Raw genomic sequence first — 18173 nt, forward strand, 5'->3', positions numbered from 1 at the left:
ATGACATCCCCGCTTCATTCCAATGTGTAACTATCAGCACGGGATATTTTCCGTTACCCGCAGTACCATGTACACCATGGTGCCCAACTATATAATCATATTTTTTCTTAATCAAAATATTACATAATCATTGTCATCATTCACAATATCATAAACCATTAGATATGTTGATGAGCATCTCTTCTATCTTAATTTACAATATTTCCATCAATAAATTATCATTCGGTTTTATTCAAAAACGTTAAAAGAAAGACTTGGTTGTGTAAAGCGTGAAGAGAAATATGAAATTGCCAAAACTAGGAAACTGGTTTTGTTACCCACCTTTTTTCAATAATAGAGCGGACATGCGTTTGACGCAATTCTGTGGTGTCAGAGAGTATAAACTCTTGTTGGGAAGTGTCTGCTTTTTGTTACACACACCTCATAGTCATAGGTGTACTGTGTAAAAATGGTGGTGGCACTGGGATTGGGATTTCCGCTCCATCAATGTGGTCCAAGAAAGTTGCTGGGGTTCAGAGTTTCCGGTGGTGCTCGCGGCGGCGGTTGTGGTGCTGATGATCTTGGTGGAGGGTTTCCATCTTTTCTTCCCAAGGAGGTTCACAATATCAGAGACCCTTCTGCAAGATCTTTGGCTCAGAGGATTCAAAGACTTCCTGTCCAGGTAAAATTGTACCAAAGATGTACATTTGCATGTACATATTACTCTAATTTATGTCCCAATTCACGACAGCATGTCCATGAGTAACACAGAACTGCAACAGGGGTTGTTCTCATCTTCATTTTTATTAAATCTTTTTCGTTTTCTTGGTTACAAATTTAAGTTTTGTTTATATCAACTTAATCGTAAGGAATTGAATTTTGTCAAATTGTAAATGTGTGGAGAATCCTGTATGTGATTGCTCAGCATCGGTTTCTACTAAAATAGATTCGTTTGAATTATAATAAAAGATCACGCGTCAATTACTCGGGCGCACACCAATAGAGCATTGTAAGGTTAGAATTTTATCCTTGACAAAAAATTACAACTATTTATAGTGTTAATCCGTAGTTGCTGGACATGGATGTAATGCTGGGGTGAGTTCCATACTCCAAAACAACTAGGAAATAATTTACCGAGTGATGTTTCCTATTTTCTGTTTGACTGTTTCCGTATCCTGAATCCAATGTTAATGCATTTCTGCAAATGAATAGAAGTTTGGAGGACAATCGTATAGTTTGTTGGTTCGAGAAGTGTTCTGTAGATTTTAGCTTTCGGTTTATAGACCTTCAGATAATAGGTTTAGTTACAGAAGTCTGTCAACAGCTCTGCAACTTTTTACCATTTTGATTTTGAGAATGCATTTTGAAATTTGTTGGACTCATTTTCTAGTTTAAAATAAAGATTTAAACTTAAGACATGCTAACGGGAATTAGTAATTTTGTAGGTTGGATTTTCTGAGAGTTGCATAATGAGTAGCTGTGTGACACCAAGAGTTTGTCGTGATGCCAATCCGGTGGTTCTTCTTCATTGCTTTGACAGGTTTCCAGCACGCAATCAAACACTTCTTATGCTGTTTTCTTACTTATTGCATTGTTGTTACTTCCCTTGTTGCTGAAATTCGACCACGTCCACTGCATCTGTTAGCTCTTGTTTAGAATGGAGAAGTGCATATCCATTGCTGGAGGATGCTGGCTTGGAGGCTTGGGCCATCGATATTCTTGGATGGGGTTTCTCTGATTTAGGTGCATTTCCGGCCTTAACTACACAGCTGACTCTTGTTTATACCTAACTTCCTGCTTATCATTCACATATTTTATGATTCTTAATTGCACTAGAAAGACGTCCACCCTGTAATGTAGCATCAAAGAGAAACCACCTTTACCAGGTATTATACTGATACGCTTAGTAGTTCAACGTGATGCTGCCGTATAACAGATGAGATTAGGCTCAGTTCTGAACTATTGAACTGTTTGTCATTTTGTGGGGTGATAGCTATGGAAGTCTCATATTGGAAGACCAATGACCTTGGTTGGACCGAGCCTTGGTGCTGCAGTTGCAATAGATTTCACAGTCAATTTTCCTGAAGCTGTAAGATTTTTCCCACATCGAATCTTGTAGACGTTGGTTGTTCTGGCAGGTTATTTCGTAGTCATGTCAACTTTGTTGTCCTTTTCCTGAATGCAAGAGCATTAATATTGTCACTGTCTGTATGATTGTACTATGTGGTGCTTTGCAGGTTGATAAGCTGGTTTTAATAAATGCAAACGTTTATGCAAAAGGAACTGGAGTTCTGTCAAACTTACCCAAGTCGATGGCATATCCAATGGTAATTTGCGTGTATTTTAGCTGTATGGGAACAACTGATGGATGGAAATCAATTATCTCGCACTAGAGTTTATGTAATTATTGCTTTTCCGTCTTGCTATGTGTTCATTTCCGGTTATCTTGGCATATTTGCTGGTCTGTTGCAAGAGGCATTAACATTTGTTGAGGAATTTATTGAGCTTGCCTCCTCAACCATTTCGTGTCGCAATTTGTTTCCACTGATTATTTTCCTTTCTCTGTGCCGGTAGTTTCCAGTTAATCAGAAAGCTTTTTACTTCAGTTTTCTACTGCTTACTCTGTTTTTAGGCCTCGCTGCTGAAGAGCATCCCAATGCGGTGGTACGCCAAGCTCCTCATTTTCAATGGCATATCATTATCTAGGATAGTAGATTATACCAACGTAAGTTGATCTTAAGCTAACTTTAAACTCTAGTTATCAATCCTGCTAGACCAAATGGCGGTATTTGAGTTATACTTTAAGTCCGATGCAACTTCTCTTTACCAATCAGGTGGGGCGCCTTCACTGCCTATTGCCGTGGTGGGAAGATGCCACTGTAAATTTTATGCTCAGTGGAGGGTATAACGTCGCTGGCCAAATCAAACACGTAGGTGAAACTCTCACCTTCCACCTCAAAATACTTCATATTACCCTTACCTTTCAATGGTTTCTTTCCGCCTCAAAATACTTTGTATTACCATTACCTTTCCATGGTTTCTTTCCGCTTCCCATTACCTTTCCATGGTTGCTAAAATGAGCAAATTGATCAGTGCCAAAAGTGCTTATGAAGGAAATAGTGCAACGTTCTCTCATTGCCCAGAATTTGTACACTCTGTATTTCTTCTCTTCCAACAGCATCCATGTTTCTGAAGAAAAATGAATAGTTTGATTGTGCTCGAGGTTGAAAGTATGCTTTTTGGAGACAGGTGAGGCAAAAAGCTCTTCTCATCTGCAGCGAGCGTGACAATATAGTCAGCAACAAGCTCGCCGAGGTCAGTTCAATTCTTTGAATTTCTCTCCTACATGATGAAGTGGCTCACGGGGATGTCTGCATTCGTCGTTTGCTTTTCTCTACGACTTTGTCTAGTTCTTGATGGTTTCTCTTCTTACATTGGTTCTTCCGTTTTGAAAACACAAATGCAGAGATTGCATAACGAACTGCCAAATGCGAGCATGAGAAAAGTCGCGGATTGTGGCCATATGCCTCACATTGAGAAGCCATATGTGATTGCTAAGCTGATTGCTGATTTCGCCCAAGGTGCTGCTGCTGCCCCGGAGGCCAGGCAACATTCACAGGGCGTCGATACCATTTCTTGCAAAAAGCAGTATATTGCATAGATGCTACTGTCTCTTTCACAAATTAAGCTTGGAACGTCGCACATTATGTTCATGTTAACGAATCGCCTATTCATGCCACATTTGCATTCATGGATTCGAAATATTTTATTTGGATTTTTTTTTGATAATTTTTTAATTCAATTGATCTCGAATCCTTAATCGATGAATTTCAAATTCTTTTAATATTGAGTCATCTAATTTTTTTTAATCAAAATTCTTCTTATAAATCTAAGGATGAATTATAACGAGTTCTTCTAAAATTTAATATAATTATAAATATTTTTTATTTTTTTAAAAAAATTATAAATACCCCCTAATGAAATTATATAATCATTAGATGGAGGTTTGTAATTATTAATTTTGCTCTTATTGTGATCTTTTTTAAAATAAAAAATATGTAAAATAATGGACAAAATGGATGAAATTTTTTGAAAAATTATAAAAAAAAATTATTCACTCAGTGCATAAAAAAATTTAAAACCTAAGTATATTATAATTTATAGTCCACAAATGACATTTTGATTAGTTACAACAAGAAATGGATAGAAGCCTAATGGAAACTAATGAATTAGGCTAGTTGTTAGATAACTATTAAAATCACGTGGATATTAATAATTTTTCAAATAATGAGGGATATTTATAATTATGTCAAACCTCAAGGAAGTTTGTTGCGATTTACCATGAATTTAAGTATTTCAATTCAGATATAGATTTATAAATATCCATCGTTGTTTGAGAAATTATAAATACCCATAGTTTACATGAGTCTAATAGCGAGCTCATTCCATTAATTTTTTTCATACTTTCATAAAAAAATCATAAAAAAATTGTGGTGTACAGGCCAATTTTTTTTTTTTTTGAATTATAAATTATAAAATTTTTTAAAATATTTTTATAAGATGTTGAATCTTATTGCTAAAATGACTAAAATAGACATGATACTGTTAGAATCAAATTTCTTGATATATTTTGTTTTAAAAAATTTTAAAACTCTTTTATAAATAGTACATATTAGTTTAATTCTAAATAAAAAATTAATAGATAATTTTTTTAAAATTAAAAAAATAACGAATTATTACCTATATATTTGAATAAAAATAATATATATGTATATTCGTGCTAGTCGAATATTACTATAAATATATAATTGATATTTTCTCTGTTAATGTAATGATTATTTCTAGTGGTATAATTTATAATGTTTTGATTTTATATTTTTCAGTAAATATAATATCAATATCAATCTTGTTTTATTTAACTATAATAATTTATTATTAAATAATGGAGTATTTTTTTCTTTTCTAATGTTCGAAAAATTAAATAGTGAAAAATATTTTTTAAATTCTAAATAGAGAAAGAGTGTGTGTGAGAGAAAGAGAGAGAGAGTGAGGAGAGTGTATGTGGGCGTGTGAGAGGTAGAGTGTGTGAGGGCATGATTATGAATATTTTTGTTTTATAATATATTATTTTTATATAGCTTATAAGATTTTATAAAAAAAAGTTAGAAAATTATTTTTTTTTAAAGAGCTTATAAGATTCAAAACATTGTATTTTGAGACCTTATAAGCTCGCTTAGAAAAAAAAAAAATAGCCAAACACTTTATTGAAATTTATAAGCTTTTAAACAACTTATAAGATTTTTTGAGGAGCTTATAAGCTTAGTCAAACACATTCTAGTCTCCCTCTGAAAATTTAATTATACTTTCCCCCAAAAAGATTTTAAAACTATGCTTAGACCCCCTAAAAAAATTCTCTATTTACATTTAATCCCTTTTTGTCATGAATTTTGACAAAAAAATGCTGACATTTGTGTTAATATTATTATTTGTATAAATTTTAATTTACTCCTCATTTAATATTTCTATGTAATACTTTATATTTAGTAAGGAGTAAATGTAATATATATATATATATAACGTTAAAAAGATAAAATTATAGTAAAATATTATTTTCGAATTATAACTATTTGGACAACAAGTAGCCGATTATAAGTGAAAAAGTAGTCATTTTCTTGTAGTTTTTTACTTTTTATACGGAGTAAAGTTAACATCATTATTGTATATATTTGCTGAAGTACTAGATGAAGTACTTGAACAAGATATTTTCAAGAAATAGATACAATCTTACTTCAAATATAGAAAGTAAAAAATATAAAAAAATTAACTAGTTTTTCCATTCATTTATGAGTACTTTTACATCCAATGGCCATTTGAAAGCAATATTTTATTATAATTATAACATTTTGATGTTATATACATTATATTTATCCATTTATAAATATAAAAATATTTAAGGAGATGTTGAATGATGAATAAAATTAAAAATTTATGTAATTTTTTTACATTAATATTTTTTATTTAAATTATGAAAAAAATAGGATTATGTATAAGTAAAGAATTTGTATAGGAGATGCAAGCGTAATTGTTCTAAACTTGAAGGACCTAGTTATAAATTATAAAGAAAAAGTAACGCACAACTGTGTTCTGTTGTCGTCCTAAAACCTTGCAAAAACCAATCAAACATTAGGGGCCTTTGCTATCTAAAACCCTAAGAGCTCTTCCTCCGGCAATCTCGCCGTTCCCTCTCTCTCTCTCTCTCTCTCTTTCACAGGGAACACCCGCAGTCGCAGTAAGGAAATGGATATCGACGGAGGCGCAGCAGCTGCGGAAGGGTCCACGAGGCAAGTGCAAGTCCGTTTCGTAACTAAGCTAAAACCTCCGTACAGAGCGCCGCCGGTTTCCATTTCCATACCCGCCAATCTTACTCGCTTTCGCCTTTCTGCTCTCGTCAACAATCTCCTCCAGTCCGGTACTTTGTTTGTCCTCATTTTTTCTGTTTCTCTCTCAAGCTCTCTCTTTAAATTTGGCACTGAAGTTGAAAGAAATTGAGTTAGTCTACGGAGTTTTGATTGTTGAGTTGACTTTCGACACTCGACGCTGATTTGCGTATGATTTTGATTCTGCTTTCATTTATCAGCAAATGCTGATTGGAAACAGGAGCCTTTTGATTTTCTCATTGATGACGAGCTGGTCCGGATGTCTCTTGAAGAGTTTCTTCTTGCCAAAGGCATATCCGCCGTAAGTAATTTTGCCTTTATTAAGGCAATGGTACTTTTAGATTTTCAAGTTAAGATGAAACGTCATTTATCTAGAAATAACTAGAGTTTGATGATGTTTTAATTTACCGGACGACCTAGTTATAGCACCAGAGTTGATGTACTCGCGTGCCTGGGAATATAATCTTCTTTGCTTCTTTTCTCAGTAAGTTGTTTTTTGAGTGGGCAGGGAAATAAATTTCTCAAAATGGAACCAGCACGATGAAATATTATTTGCTATGGTTTTTGTGTGTGGTTGACATATATATATTTACCGACAATCTGTGACCTTTTACAGGAAAAAGTACTTGAAATTGAATACATTAAAGCTGTAGCTCCTAGGAAACAAGAAGAGCCTTCTTTGCACGATGACTGGGTTAGCGCAGTTGATGGTTCTGATGATGGGTATGCATTAAGTCTTCAAGAGTATTCATGGCATGTGATAATTGCATTCTTTTTTGGCTCATGTGAATATTAGCTATCTCATTCCACCTTAATTGATGTAAATTTGTTTCAGTAGTTAACTAAGTCATGTCAGTGGCAAAGCTGACTTCTTGTTTATCTGACAGGTATATTTTGACAGGATGCTATGATGGTCTTGGAAGGTAACTCCATAGAGTTGTCACCTTCTTTCGCCGTTTCTCTTTATTTTTGCTGCAGAAATTCCCTGATAAAATGTTATTTGGTTAATGCCTCATAGGATATGGAGAGCTGCTGGAGTTTGTTCACATATATTAGATGGGCATTCTGGCCCAGTTACTTCTGTTTGTGTCTTAAAGCCAAAAGGTAGGGATGGGTTCTATGTTATATAAGATGAAAGCTTCTTTTGAATTATGGGTGATGTTACATAAAATATCTTTTTGGTGTGGTTTTTTTTCTTTTATAAATATGTAGTTGCTGTAAAGTGTTCTATTGGTACTTACTACAAAGATCTTTTCTAGTGCTATTATTTAAACATATTTGCAGGGGGTAAAAATAATGCACTTGACAAAAAATTGAAAAGCTGGCGTCCTAGAATCTAGTTAGGATTTTCTGTGCCTTAAATTTACTTACTCGAAATTCATCCTCATTGATAAAGTTATGAGCACTACATCTTTAGCTTAAATCTTAGGAGACAGATATCATATGGGATGAATCACTTATCAAAAAGATGTATGCACAAGTTATTTTTCAAGATAAAGTTTGGAATTTTTTTTTATTTATATGCATAAGGCCTAAAGCTTATTTGTCTAATTGCAATCTTCTTTTATGACTATTTAATATGTTATTTCCTCAGCATCTGAGAGTGTCGTTGATCGAATTGTTGCTACTGCTTCTAAGGACAGGACATTAAGGTTGTGGAAGGTACATGCTGAAAATTTCTTTGTTGATGTGATAGTTTTCTGTTTAGTACGAGTACCATTTGTACCGAAAAGTTTGTCCTGATATTTTTTTCCACTCTGAAAGTTTGGTGCACAGGAGTCACTAGATCAACCAAATAAGATTAGAGCATTTAAAATATTACGTGGTCATACTGCTGCTGTTCAGAGCATTGCAGCAGAGCCTTCGGGTGATATGGTAGTTACTTTTGCTCCTTAAATTCTCATGCACGACATTATAATTCTTGTAAAGGAATTTCAGTGCTTTCTCACACTTACCTATTTCTCATCAGGTGTGTTCTGGTTCTTGGGATTGTTCTATCAACTTGTGGAGCGGAAATGCTTCCGACACTGAGAGTGGTTTAGTTTCAGTAAAGAAGAGGAAAAAGGATGGTGAAGATGAGGAACCTCAATCTGAGGTACCCTTATTGCCTATTGACTTAAGAGTTTCAAAGGATTATCAACTCGAAAACAGTTTATGGTGGCAAAATTTGCCTCAAGTTGCAGATGTTGGTGATCTCTAACTGATTAGCCATCTTTGCCCGCTGCATTATCTAAAAGAAAGTTGGCCTTCGCCTGAATAATTATATAAATATGAAGAGCAGTCCGCGTATATAATGATGGGATTTTAGCGTGATCATGAAATTTTAATCTATATCTCAACTTGTTCTGTTTGGTATATTGGGTGGAGTACCTTAGTCCACAAATAGACTGATGAGATTTATAAATTGTTTATATTTGCAATTCGATGTCAGGAAAAGTATTTGATGTGCAGCAGTCAATTTAGTGCTATGGTGGATTGAGAACAATGAGACTAAAACTTGTTCCAATGTGTGAATTGGTTTGTCAAAATGAATTTTATGCCTACAGATCCAACTTAGCTTCTCTGTGAAGAGTAAAGAATGGTTTTGGTTTTCCATGAAATACTTTCTTTGCTTTTGTTGATTGCAAAATTGTTGTAACTAAAGGGGCATATTAACAAATGTTGAATAACATCACTATACATCGCTGTGGTTCCTTTCTGAAATCGAAAAATAAATTTGAACCTCGTATATCTTTTATGTGGAACAGTTATCCCCTCCCTCAGTATTATATATACATTACATAGTTGTCATATTTGTTTGCAGGGAGAGGCTTTATCAACACTTGTGGGTCACACACAGTGTGTTTCTTCTGTCACCTGGCCGCAACGCGGAACAATTTTCTCAGCATCATGGGATCACTCTATTAGAAGATGGGATGTTGAGACAGGCAAAGATTCTCTAAGCATTGTGAGTGAGATTTACTATCCTCCCACTCCTTTAAACACTTCTAAAGAAAATAAAGCTGTTTATCTCCATACAGCACTTCCATTCATATGTTAGCTTCCATTAAGGGCCTGTACTTTGTTTTGCGATCCTGTTTGACGATGGTTGATATATCTACTACTGGAATCCCCTATACTTCTCACGTCAGATAAAGATTCTTGTTAGTTTTCTGATAAATTTTTTTTTTAGGGATAATGACATTTACTTGTATATATTTTTGCGCTATACCTATTGCGGGCCTAATGGAGCAATTATTTTTTCTTAAAATCAATTATTCTGTCATCATGGCCTCTATTTCATCTCTAGAAATATGATGTGAAAACGGTCTCAAAATCCACCGTAATCGGTCCAAGTTTAAAAAAATGTTGTAAAACATACATGTACATAATTTTGTCCACATTTATTTTCCATAGAAATTGTTTGTTGCAATTAGAACCACATATCAGATGCAATGGCTTTTGATTATTTTGATTATTATTTGGCCCGCAAACAGTGTTATCATTGTTGGTCATTAACAGATTTTGTCTTTCTTCACTTAGTTCTGTGGCAAGGTTATCAACTGTCTTGATATTGGAGGGGAAAGTTCTGCCCTCATTGCAGCTGGTGGTTCTGACCCTGTTCTTCGAATATGGGATCCTCGCAAGCCAGGTCTCTCTCTCTCTCTCTCTCCAGTCTATTCCATGGTACCAACCATCACAATTTACCTGTATCTTCTGAATTCTTTGAGCAGGAACCTTGTCTCCTATCTTCCAATTCTCATCCCATAATTCTTGGATATCTTCTTGCAAATGGCACCATAAATCATGGTTTCACCTAGTCTCTGCTTCATATGATGGAAAAGTGATGCTATGGGATCTGAGAACTGCGGTATATAGTTACTTCAATTCCTAATTATGCATCTATATTCATACTCTGTTTCTCAATCGTTTCTCTTTCTGCAGTGGCCATTGGCTGTGCTTGACACACACAAGGACAAGGTATCCCTCCAAACCCAAGGTCTCCAGATTGAGTTTCCATTTTGAATGTAAATAGCTTTGTAAATAATATGATACACACAATCTAGGTATTATGTGCCGACTGGTGGAAGGATGATAGTGTGGTCAGTGGTGGTGCGGATTCGAAGCTTTGCATTTCTTCTGGAATATTGGTACAGTGATCAATAGGTAAGCTCTGGCTCATGTCTGATTTGCATATTCGGAAACTGTATTTGTATACATTTTATTGAGTTCCTAACTAATCAAAGATTTAATGTTGATCAGGATTGAAAGAGTTGTCTATGCTTTGTGGGTGGTTATTAATATCTACCACATACCCAAATACTTAACTGAATGGTCATCTGCACCTATATGAGAAGCAATGGCAATGTGATCTGCTGGCTTTTACTAGGTGTAATGCTTTGTGGAAAGTTTTGATCTCGGCAATTTTGTTGCTGGAGCAAATGAGGTTCAATTTGAGGAAATATTCGAGGGTGAAGGCATGTTTCGGCTAGTGAAATAGATGGGTTCTTCGGATCAGCATACTGGAGTCGTTATTGGTGGTGTTATTCTTGAGACAATGAATCATAGAAGTCAGACCGTTTTCTCTAAAATTGTCTATCTCGAATCTCCTGTTTTAAATGACATTTTGAAGCAGGCTAACTTACGACATACATCCGGAAGTTCCGGAGCAAAGTATTTTACTTATTGATATCTTTAGCATTTCTGATTTAGACAGGCAGCAGGTGTGTGTTGTTGAATTCAATCATAATCAAATAGTTCAAAGATAAATCAGTAACCTTTGTTGCATTGCGTGATTGGGTTTTTGTTCAGAACAAATAATTCAATTTGAAGTTGTGGGTTTAATTGTCTCTCGGAGGATAGTCGCATGATGTTCTGGCTACCACTTGAACAAAGGAAAACAACGCATCAAGATCAGACCAGCTGCCATAACACATACACATAGGATGCTGTGGATGGTTAAGAAAGGTGTGTAATTGGATGGCTGGAAAAAGCATGCAGAAAGATAAAAACTCAAAAGGCACAAAAAATGGAGATGCGGGGGATCGAACCCCGTGCCTCTCGCATGCAAAGCGAGCGCTCTACCATTTGAGCTACATCCCCGTGTTAGAACTTAGTCCATTTGTCTCAAATAATTTGAAAAAACCAAATTCTTGTTAAATAGATTGTAATGGTAATTTTTTTTCTGAAAAGAAATTCAATATGAAAATAAAGCTTGTTTGGCGATTTCTTGGAAAGGAAATTTAATGGTTAACTCTACTCACTTCCACCAGTCCAGTTTAACGTAGGGATAGTAACGGAATTGGGTTTGGGGCGAATTTGATTCAAGAATCTCTTGCACCTGATATGATATCTATCTCGCTCCGGAAATGGGATTCCACAGGTTGAACCCCTGTAACCCACTATTTATTGAAATAAATTCCTATGTGCCTATTTTAATCTTTAAAATTTTAAATCTTTCAGACTATATATTACTTACATATACAATGAAACTACAAAGTATTTTAATTTGTAAAATATATACATATTATTTCACATATATATATACATATACTTCATATAATATATAGATATATACACAAAAAATATTAAAATAACCGAATTCGCTTTGAATTTAGGGTCAAAACACCAAAAACTTAAAACCCACCTCAAGACCCGGTTATAATTTTCTGAGCCCCAACCCAAATGGAGCGGACCCAGGCCATTGCCATCCTTTTAATTTTAATGTCTATTCTCCATTCATACAGTTCTAATTCACATAGGATAAATGTTCTCATTTTATTTAAAAGATGATATGGGTTATACCTTCGGTTCAGGTACCATAAATCATGAATCCAATGAGTAGAGAAAACACGATAATCAAATTACAAAACTTACAGTTCATCAAATAATTTCAGTAGCCCCAATTTCGACTTTACAGGTGAATACAACAAGGCTACAACAATTTGTAGTTCTTATTCAACTGTAGAATGACAAGAAGTTCCAAATCATAAAACAGTTGTTAACATACACAGCTAATCCTACCACAGAGCGTTTGAATCCTCGGAATAACTAAATTGACAAGACGAAAACCACAAGAACTTGCATTCGCCACACCTCAATAACTATTACTTGGACAATTTGAAGTACAAGATCACAGCAATAGCAATAACCAGGACTGTGATTATAGCACCAATAATCCACTTGTTCCGGTCCATCCTTCTTGAAATGTTGCTTATAATTTTCTTGCTCCTGCTTATATTGTCGTCCACGCCATGCATCTGGAACAGAAAGGTGTACACTGAGGCATGCTAAGTAGAACTTGTCCTAGATCTTTTCTACAGTCTAATATGACATTGCATCTTCAGATTGAGGACACTGAAATATGGTAAGAAAACGATAAAGATGAAGTAATACCGTGTTATTAGCATGTAAGAGAGACTGTCTCTGTTGATGTAAATCGTGAAGAAGTGACACGCCAAGCTCTTCTGTCTCCAGCATGACCTTTCTACTTTCCATGATCCGGTTACTGGAGTTATTCAATCTTTCAGTTGACATTAACAATCTGTCCCTTTGGTTGGCAGATACCTGTGGCAATCACCATTAGCATGTCAGCAAATTGAAAATTAAATTATCAGTTATAGCTCACTCCCAAGGAACTTGAACAGAAGAAGGGGATTCTTTTTCTGTATTAAATATCTTTGGATCAGAATTACATCATAAGGCCTAAAGTCACTAAATCCACAGGAAAAGACATAAGATCATACTAACAGAGAGTTGATATAGGGCAAAATGTATGTATTGTGTCATGGGCAATGCAATGCTGTACTTGTTTCAAAGGTTATGCATCACTTGAAAATGCAGGTGCTGAGTTAGAAGCAAGCACTGCGAAGTTGAGACATAAAATACCAAGGCACACTACTTTGCTGAAATATTTTGCAAGTAATCATCAAGGTGGGCGGGGGTGGTTAAAACTGAAGTGGATAAATGAAAAGCATAATGGAGAGATGTCATTCTGAAAGGCACAAACATACTGCCAATGTATCAGCCATCCCCGCCTCCAGCAGATCATCTCGGGCAGCCTGGTCCAAGTTTGTCGATGCAATTTGCTTTACCTCACTTTTCAAATTATTCAAATCAGATTTATACTCTCTCAGCTTGGCAAGAAGCACTGCCTTAATGTTTGGTTGCAAACCTCGGGCCTCAAGATCCATCTTCCGAATCTGTGAGAGATCATCAGCCAATCTCAGAAAGAGAGAGAGAGAAAATGTGAAAAGAGGAAAGAGAAAAATTTTCCGCAAAATGTTGGTCTGTACCAAAGCCTCTGCCGTATCCAATCCAGATTTTATTTCAGAAATCTTTTGCTTCTTTTGCTCTGCAAAGAAATGGGTTTTGATATCTCATGCAATCAACTTTATAGGAAGCATAAGAAAAATAACATAAATAAATTCAGAACTACATGGTACATAGTGAAAGATGCTAAGCAATATTGATGAGCATGACAAAAGAATCAAAATCATCCATCCAGCAACCAATTAATGATGCATACAGTAGGAGCAAGCACCTTCTCCATGTCCGAATGAAGGACATAAAATATTCTATCAGACAAGCCATATGATACCAGTGCAAGGGTTTGAATCAGTCCTCCTCAAAGTCGCTAGATGTAATCTTAGACAGTATTCTAACAAAGTGAGCGATCCATAGATAATTAACCCACAAGCAGTCGTGTACAAGAAATGCGAACAAGAATAAGTTAAAATTCCCCCCACAAATAGGCAGCTCCGTGACCATCACATCCCATAAATTTAGCTTCATGAGTTGGTAGCACTATAAAATCTGCAAAGCAAATTTCGAATTCCACTGGCGTCCGAACAATTAGATAACAGCATTTCGTCTCAATTCTCTGTTCAACTAATACCCACATTTAACAAAAAGCAAAAAGATGCCTAAACGAATGCAAGAACAAGCAAACATTAAACAAAAAAGAAAAAGAAAAAAAGCAAAAAAACATAAATTAAAAAGAAAAAAAAACAAAAAACAAAAAATGTTGGATTTCCACATAAAATTAGGGCTTGAGGTATTGAAGTAACCTCCATCAAGTAGACCAGCAGACGAGCACTTCTTCGACAAATTCGCAGAGAGCTCGCAATATTGCTTTTCGTAACCTTCAAATACCGCGCTCATGGTGAACTTTCTGATTAAATCGGCAGAAAAAGTATAAATTGACCCCCGATCGACCTTTTAATTGTGAAAATGACAGCACTATATCCGAAAACTCAACGATCTCGCATCGCCGATTAGAGTTACAATAATGGAACTAGACAAATTCAACAGAATCAAAAGAGGAAAAAAAAATGATCGCAAGAACCTGGTGGAAAATCCGGTTTTGTAATTTGAACAAATTGGGACAACGTTGGTGAGATTTCCGGGAGTTCGCTGTCAAAAGAGGACGCTCTTTTCACCAAATTTGTGGTTTATAACGAGTCAATGATCATCTTTCCAAGGAATTACTTTTCTACTACCTTCAAAATAATGTTCATATTTCTTTTGGACCTAATATATTTTTTACTTTATGATAATATTATTTAGTGCAAATTACGGTCTGTTTTTTTTTAAATTTATTTTAATTATTATATTTATAATTATTTAAAAAATTAATGATAGATATCACACTTTATCATAATACCGACCACTACTCTGCATCAAATTACTTTTAAACGTGTCCACGCACTAATACATATAAGCAGATTCACTATTATTTTGATAAAAAAAATTCATTTAATCAGAAAATAATTAATAATAAATCAATTGAAATAAAAATAAATTTTTATATAATATTTTTTATTAATTATCGATAAATTTTAATTAATAAAAAATATTTATTAAATAAAAACTTACATTCAAAATATTAAATATAATTTTCAAAGTCATACAGAATTCACGTGTAATCAGATCAAATTTTGTGAACTAAACTGTATAATTATCTCTTAAGATTATTACTAGCAAAGGCCCAACTTCTCTTACGACGTCGTCCGTTCTGGGCTCTGTATTCGACACACTCAACTCAGTGTGGGCTAAGTATTTGGGCTTTAGCCCAAATCATCTTTCAGCCTCATCAAAGGCCCAATTGAGAGGACGTTTGTCTGAGTTTATAAGTTCTTTTTAAAACATCTTATTAGATGCTTACGAGCTTATAAGATGCTATAAAATATTTAATAATTTTTTTAAAAGAAAGTTTATAAGTTCTAAAACTAAGATGTTAGAACTTTATAATTTTATTTTTTTAAAAAAAATATAGTTGCGGACTTATTTATGAGATTTTAATAAATTCATTTAAATTAAATACAAATTTGATATAACTTACATTTTATAAAGTTCATAATTTTATTTTATTCAAACATTTCACGATGAATTTATTTTAAAAATAAAATTTAGCCTAAAAAATATATTACAAAATGTACGAGCTTATAATATTTTTTAAATAAACTTAGCCAGAGATACTCTATTTTCATTGTTATTTAAGTATTTTAGCGTGATTAAAAAGCGGGTTTTGTGTGTTGACAACATTTGGAGGATTTTTGATACCCTATAACTGGCTTATGCTTTTAAGTCTTAATTAATTAGCTTTTTTATATATATAAGTTTATGTTTGAGAGAATTATGACCGTTGATTTCTTCCTAAACCTCCACGTGGAGCAACAACAATAGCGCATTGACACCTTCTCTTGACACTACACTATACACTACTTCCACTTTTATATTAGACATCTCACAGCCGATAATTAAAGCACACTCGATACGTGTATATAATTTAAAATTTTATTATATTTATTTAAATAAATAAAATAGATATAAAATAAAAATAATTGATCGAAACTGATAAAATAAAATTATTCTAAATATGTATAAAGAAAAAGCTACTGACAGAATTAATTAATTAAAGGGAAAATTGTTTATAAAAGAAATAAATATAATTTCAATTGTTTTAATGAATGCAAATCTTATCGATCAAACTCAGTGACTCTAAAATCTTGAACCTTAATAAATCAGCATAACAGACTGAATTCCAGACACTGAAAATCTTACATGTCTCTTCTTTTGTCAATCTAACGGACCATTATTTTTTGTGTAATTTCAATAAAAATAAAATAAAATTGATGTAAAATAAGAGACAGCTACATATAGAGAATGGTTCAATCGACAGAAACCCGAAATAGAGTGCATGAATTGTGTAGTTTGACGGTAGAATTTCAAACGATCATAACTTTTGATCCGAAAGTCGATTTACTTACATACGTGATAGTCTTTTCAAAAAGAACCCAACACTTCATCACTATGTCATGAAGGTCTGAAAATGTCACTATATATGCTGTTTGGGTGACACACAAAATCTGACGAAATATAATATATATATATATTTATACTATTATAAAAATATCTTTTATCGTATTAATTTTTGAACATTCAATTTGTTTTTTCATTTAAAACAATTCTGGTCATAATAATGATTTCAATATTTTTTTATTAATTTTATAATTATATTTTTTTTCCTCTTAATTCACTTCTCCACATTTCTCTCCCACCTTATTTCTTCATATTTGTTTTACAATTAAAAATTGATTATTTTCACAATTTTATTTTTTCGTTTTGTACCATATTTTTTTTTATATGCTCGTGAAGATCACACATAACAATAACTAATATATATATATATATATATATATGTAATGCAATATATAATTGCTGTGCCGGTTACCATCTCCGTCACCTTTGGAAAAATCGCTTACTTAGCTTTCATCAACCAACGACAAAAATTGACTTTTTAATAGTGAAGTGCTCCATTTTTATATAATAGTACAATATAGGAATAATTACACCCTCCTTCTTTAGAATTTGATGTAATTATATGTAAATTTTTTTGTGGTTTGAGAAATTACATTTAGTACCCTTAAAATTTGTTTTTATCTAACAAATAAATCCCTTCGTTAGTCAACATTTACCGAATTTGCTGATATTAACAAAAAAATAGGAAAAAATATCTATATTTATCCTGACTGACTTATTACAGATTTATTATAGGTCAAATAAATATTTTATGATCAAATTACCCTTATATGTCTTCATGTATTAATGCATGTAAGGAGGTATATCTTCATTGTTATAAGGGTAGTTTAGTTATAAAAAAATTGTTTGACCTACAATAAGTCAATCGAAGATAAATATCAATTTTCATTCAATTATTTTGTTAATATTTAGCAAATTCAGTGAATTTGGCTAACAAAGTGAATTATTTGTTAGATGAAAGCAAACTTTAGAAGTGGTAGATGTATTTTTTCAAAGCATAAAAGATTTATGTGTAATTATACCAAACTCCAAGAAAGAAGAATATAATTATTCCTATAATATATTATAACTTAAGATATTTAAATTATTAATGTAATTAATGAAGTTTGGACATGTTTTTGAGAAATTATATGGTAATACAAACACTTTAGACTTGTCGCAAATTCGACTGTTTTAAGCCTCTAAATGAAGTGGGTCTTGGCTGGGGTTAAGTTAGCCAGACTCATGAAAATTCTTATCTAAATTAAATTTGATTGTACTAAATAAATTACAAATTAAATATAATATATTTATCATGTGATTGACTATATTCCTAAACTGTATATCAATCACACGTCAAGAGTATTATACAAACTATATAATTGATTAGATTCGACTTAATCAGGTTTGAGTTAGAATTTCCCCCGACTTGTTGTCAAGTCTAATAATATCTTAATTTTGTTAACAGGAGACATC

General features: G+C 33.3%; 3 protein-coding genes and 1 non-coding gene across 6 annotated transcripts; 2 read left to right on the forward strand and 2 right to left on the reverse strand.

Moving 5' to 3' along the window:
- The first annotated feature begins 312 nt into the window (after window positions 1-312).
- Window positions 313-3799, forward strand: LOC105167616 (alpha/beta hydrolase domain-containing protein VTE7). 2 transcript variants are annotated; one of them, XM_088883159.1, is made up of 10 exons: window positions 313-661; window positions 1425-1519; window positions 1625-1722; window positions 1816-1865; window positions 1973-2068; window positions 2217-2306; window positions 2612-2704; window positions 2814-2913; window positions 3229-3294; window positions 3446-3585. In XM_088883159.1, exons 1-9 carry the CDS (start codon window positions 449-451, stop codon window positions 3264-3266), a joined length of 873 nt encoding a protein of 290 aa, XP_088739285.1. In that variant the 5' UTR covers window positions 313-448; the 3' UTR covers window positions 3267-3294; window positions 3446-3585. The 2 variants fall into 2 exon arrangements, with proteins under 2 accessions (XP_088739285.1, XP_011085690.1); XM_011087388.3 differs by having other exon boundaries at window positions 314-661; window positions 2814-2909; window positions 3446-3799.
- A 2338-nt stretch (window positions 3800-6137) lies between these two features.
- LOC105167617 (Transducin/WD40 repeat-like superfamily protein) lies at window positions 6138-11087 on the forward strand. Its single transcript, XM_011087390.3, has 14 exons — window positions 6138-6448; window positions 6617-6717; window positions 7033-7139; window positions 7304-7339; window positions 7435-7520; window positions 8011-8078; window positions 8181-8291; window positions 8386-8511; window positions 9220-9363; window positions 9939-10047; window positions 10130-10266; window positions 10341-10376; window positions 10463-10562; window positions 10659-11087. Exons 1-13 carry the CDS (start codon window positions 6277-6279, stop codon window positions 10553-10555), a joined length of 1326 nt encoding a protein of 441 aa, XP_011085692.1. The 5' UTR covers window positions 6138-6276; the 3' UTR covers window positions 10556-10562; window positions 10659-11087.
- Window positions 11088-11425: 338 nt separating this feature from the next.
- TRNAA-UGC (transfer RNA alanine (anticodon UGC)) lies at window positions 11426-11498 on the reverse strand. Its single transcript has one exon. It is a non-coding gene; the product is annotated as a tRNA-Ala (tRNA).
- Window positions 11499-12237: 739 nt separating this feature from the next.
- Window positions 12238-14901, reverse strand: LOC105167618 (vesicle transport v-SNARE 11). Of its 2 annotated transcripts, XM_011087391.3 has the most exons (6): window positions 14743-14901; window positions 14465-14568; window positions 13691-13749; window positions 13409-13597; window positions 12792-12962; window positions 12238-12655 (listed from the first exon to the last, which is right to left on the reverse strand). In XM_011087391.3, exons 2-6 carry the CDS (start codon window positions 14556-14558, stop codon window positions 12503-12505), a joined length of 666 nt encoding a protein of 221 aa, XP_011085693.1. In that variant the 5' UTR covers window positions 14559-14568; window positions 14743-14901; the 3' UTR covers window positions 12238-12502. The 2 variants fall into 2 exon arrangements, with proteins under 2 accessions (XP_011085693.1, XP_020552095.1); XM_020696436.2 differs by lacking the exon at window positions 14743-14901 and having other exon boundaries at window positions 14465-14728.
- Window positions 14902-18173: the final 3272 nt, after the last annotated feature.

Source organism: Sesamum indicum, linkage group LG8 (assembly GCF_026168435.1).
Source record: "Sesamum indicum cultivar Baizhima isolate 11 linkage group LG8, ASM2616843v1, whole genome shotgun sequence".
Lineage (NCBI taxonomy): Eukaryota > Viridiplantae > Streptophyta > Magnoliopsida > Lamiales > Pedaliaceae > Sesamum > Sesamum indicum.

What these genes read in the sequence shown, in the direction of transcription:
- LOC105167618 (XM_011087391.3), bottom strand. Translation starts at nt 14,558, where the DNA reads ATGAGCGCGGTATTTGAAGGTTACGAAAAGCAATATTGCGAGCTCTCT. An exon ending in TGGATACGGCAGAGGCTTTG is followed by an intron (nt 13,598 to 13,690) that starts GTACAGACCAAC and finishes GATCTCTCACAG; the next exon opens with ATTCGGAAGATGGATCTTGA. An exon ending in GGATGGCTGATACATTGGCA is followed by an intron (nt 12,963 to 13,408) that starts GTATGTTTGTGC and finishes TGATTGCCACAG; the next exon opens with GTATCTGCCAACCAAAGGGA.
- LOC105167617 (XM_011087390.3), top strand. Translation starts at nt 6,277, where the DNA reads ATGGATATCGACGGAGGCGCAGCAGCTGCGGAAGGGTCCACGAGGCAA. An exon ending in TGCTATGATGGTCTTGGAAG is followed by an intron (nt 7,340 to 7,434) that starts GTAACTCCATAG and finishes AATGCCTCATAG; the next exon opens with GATATGGAGAGCTGCTGGAG. An exon ending in GCAAAGATTCTCTAAGCATT is followed by an intron (nt 9,364 to 9,938) that starts GTGAGTGAGATT and finishes TTCTTCACTTAG; the next exon opens with TTCTGTGGCAAGGTTATCAA.
- LOC105167616 (XM_011087388.3), top strand. Translation starts at nt 449, where the DNA reads ATGGTGGTGGCACTGGGATTGGGATTTCCGCTCCATCAATGTGGTCCA. An exon ending in ATGGGGTTTCTCTGATTTAG is followed by an intron (nt 1,723 to 1,815) that starts GTGCATTTCCGG and finishes TAATTGCACTAG; the next exon opens with AAAGACGTCCACCCTGTAAT. An exon ending in TCGCTGGCCAAATCAAACAC is followed by an intron (nt 2,910 to 3,228) that starts GTAGGTGAAACT and finishes TTTTGGAGACAG; the next exon opens with GTGAGGCAAAAAGCTCTTCT.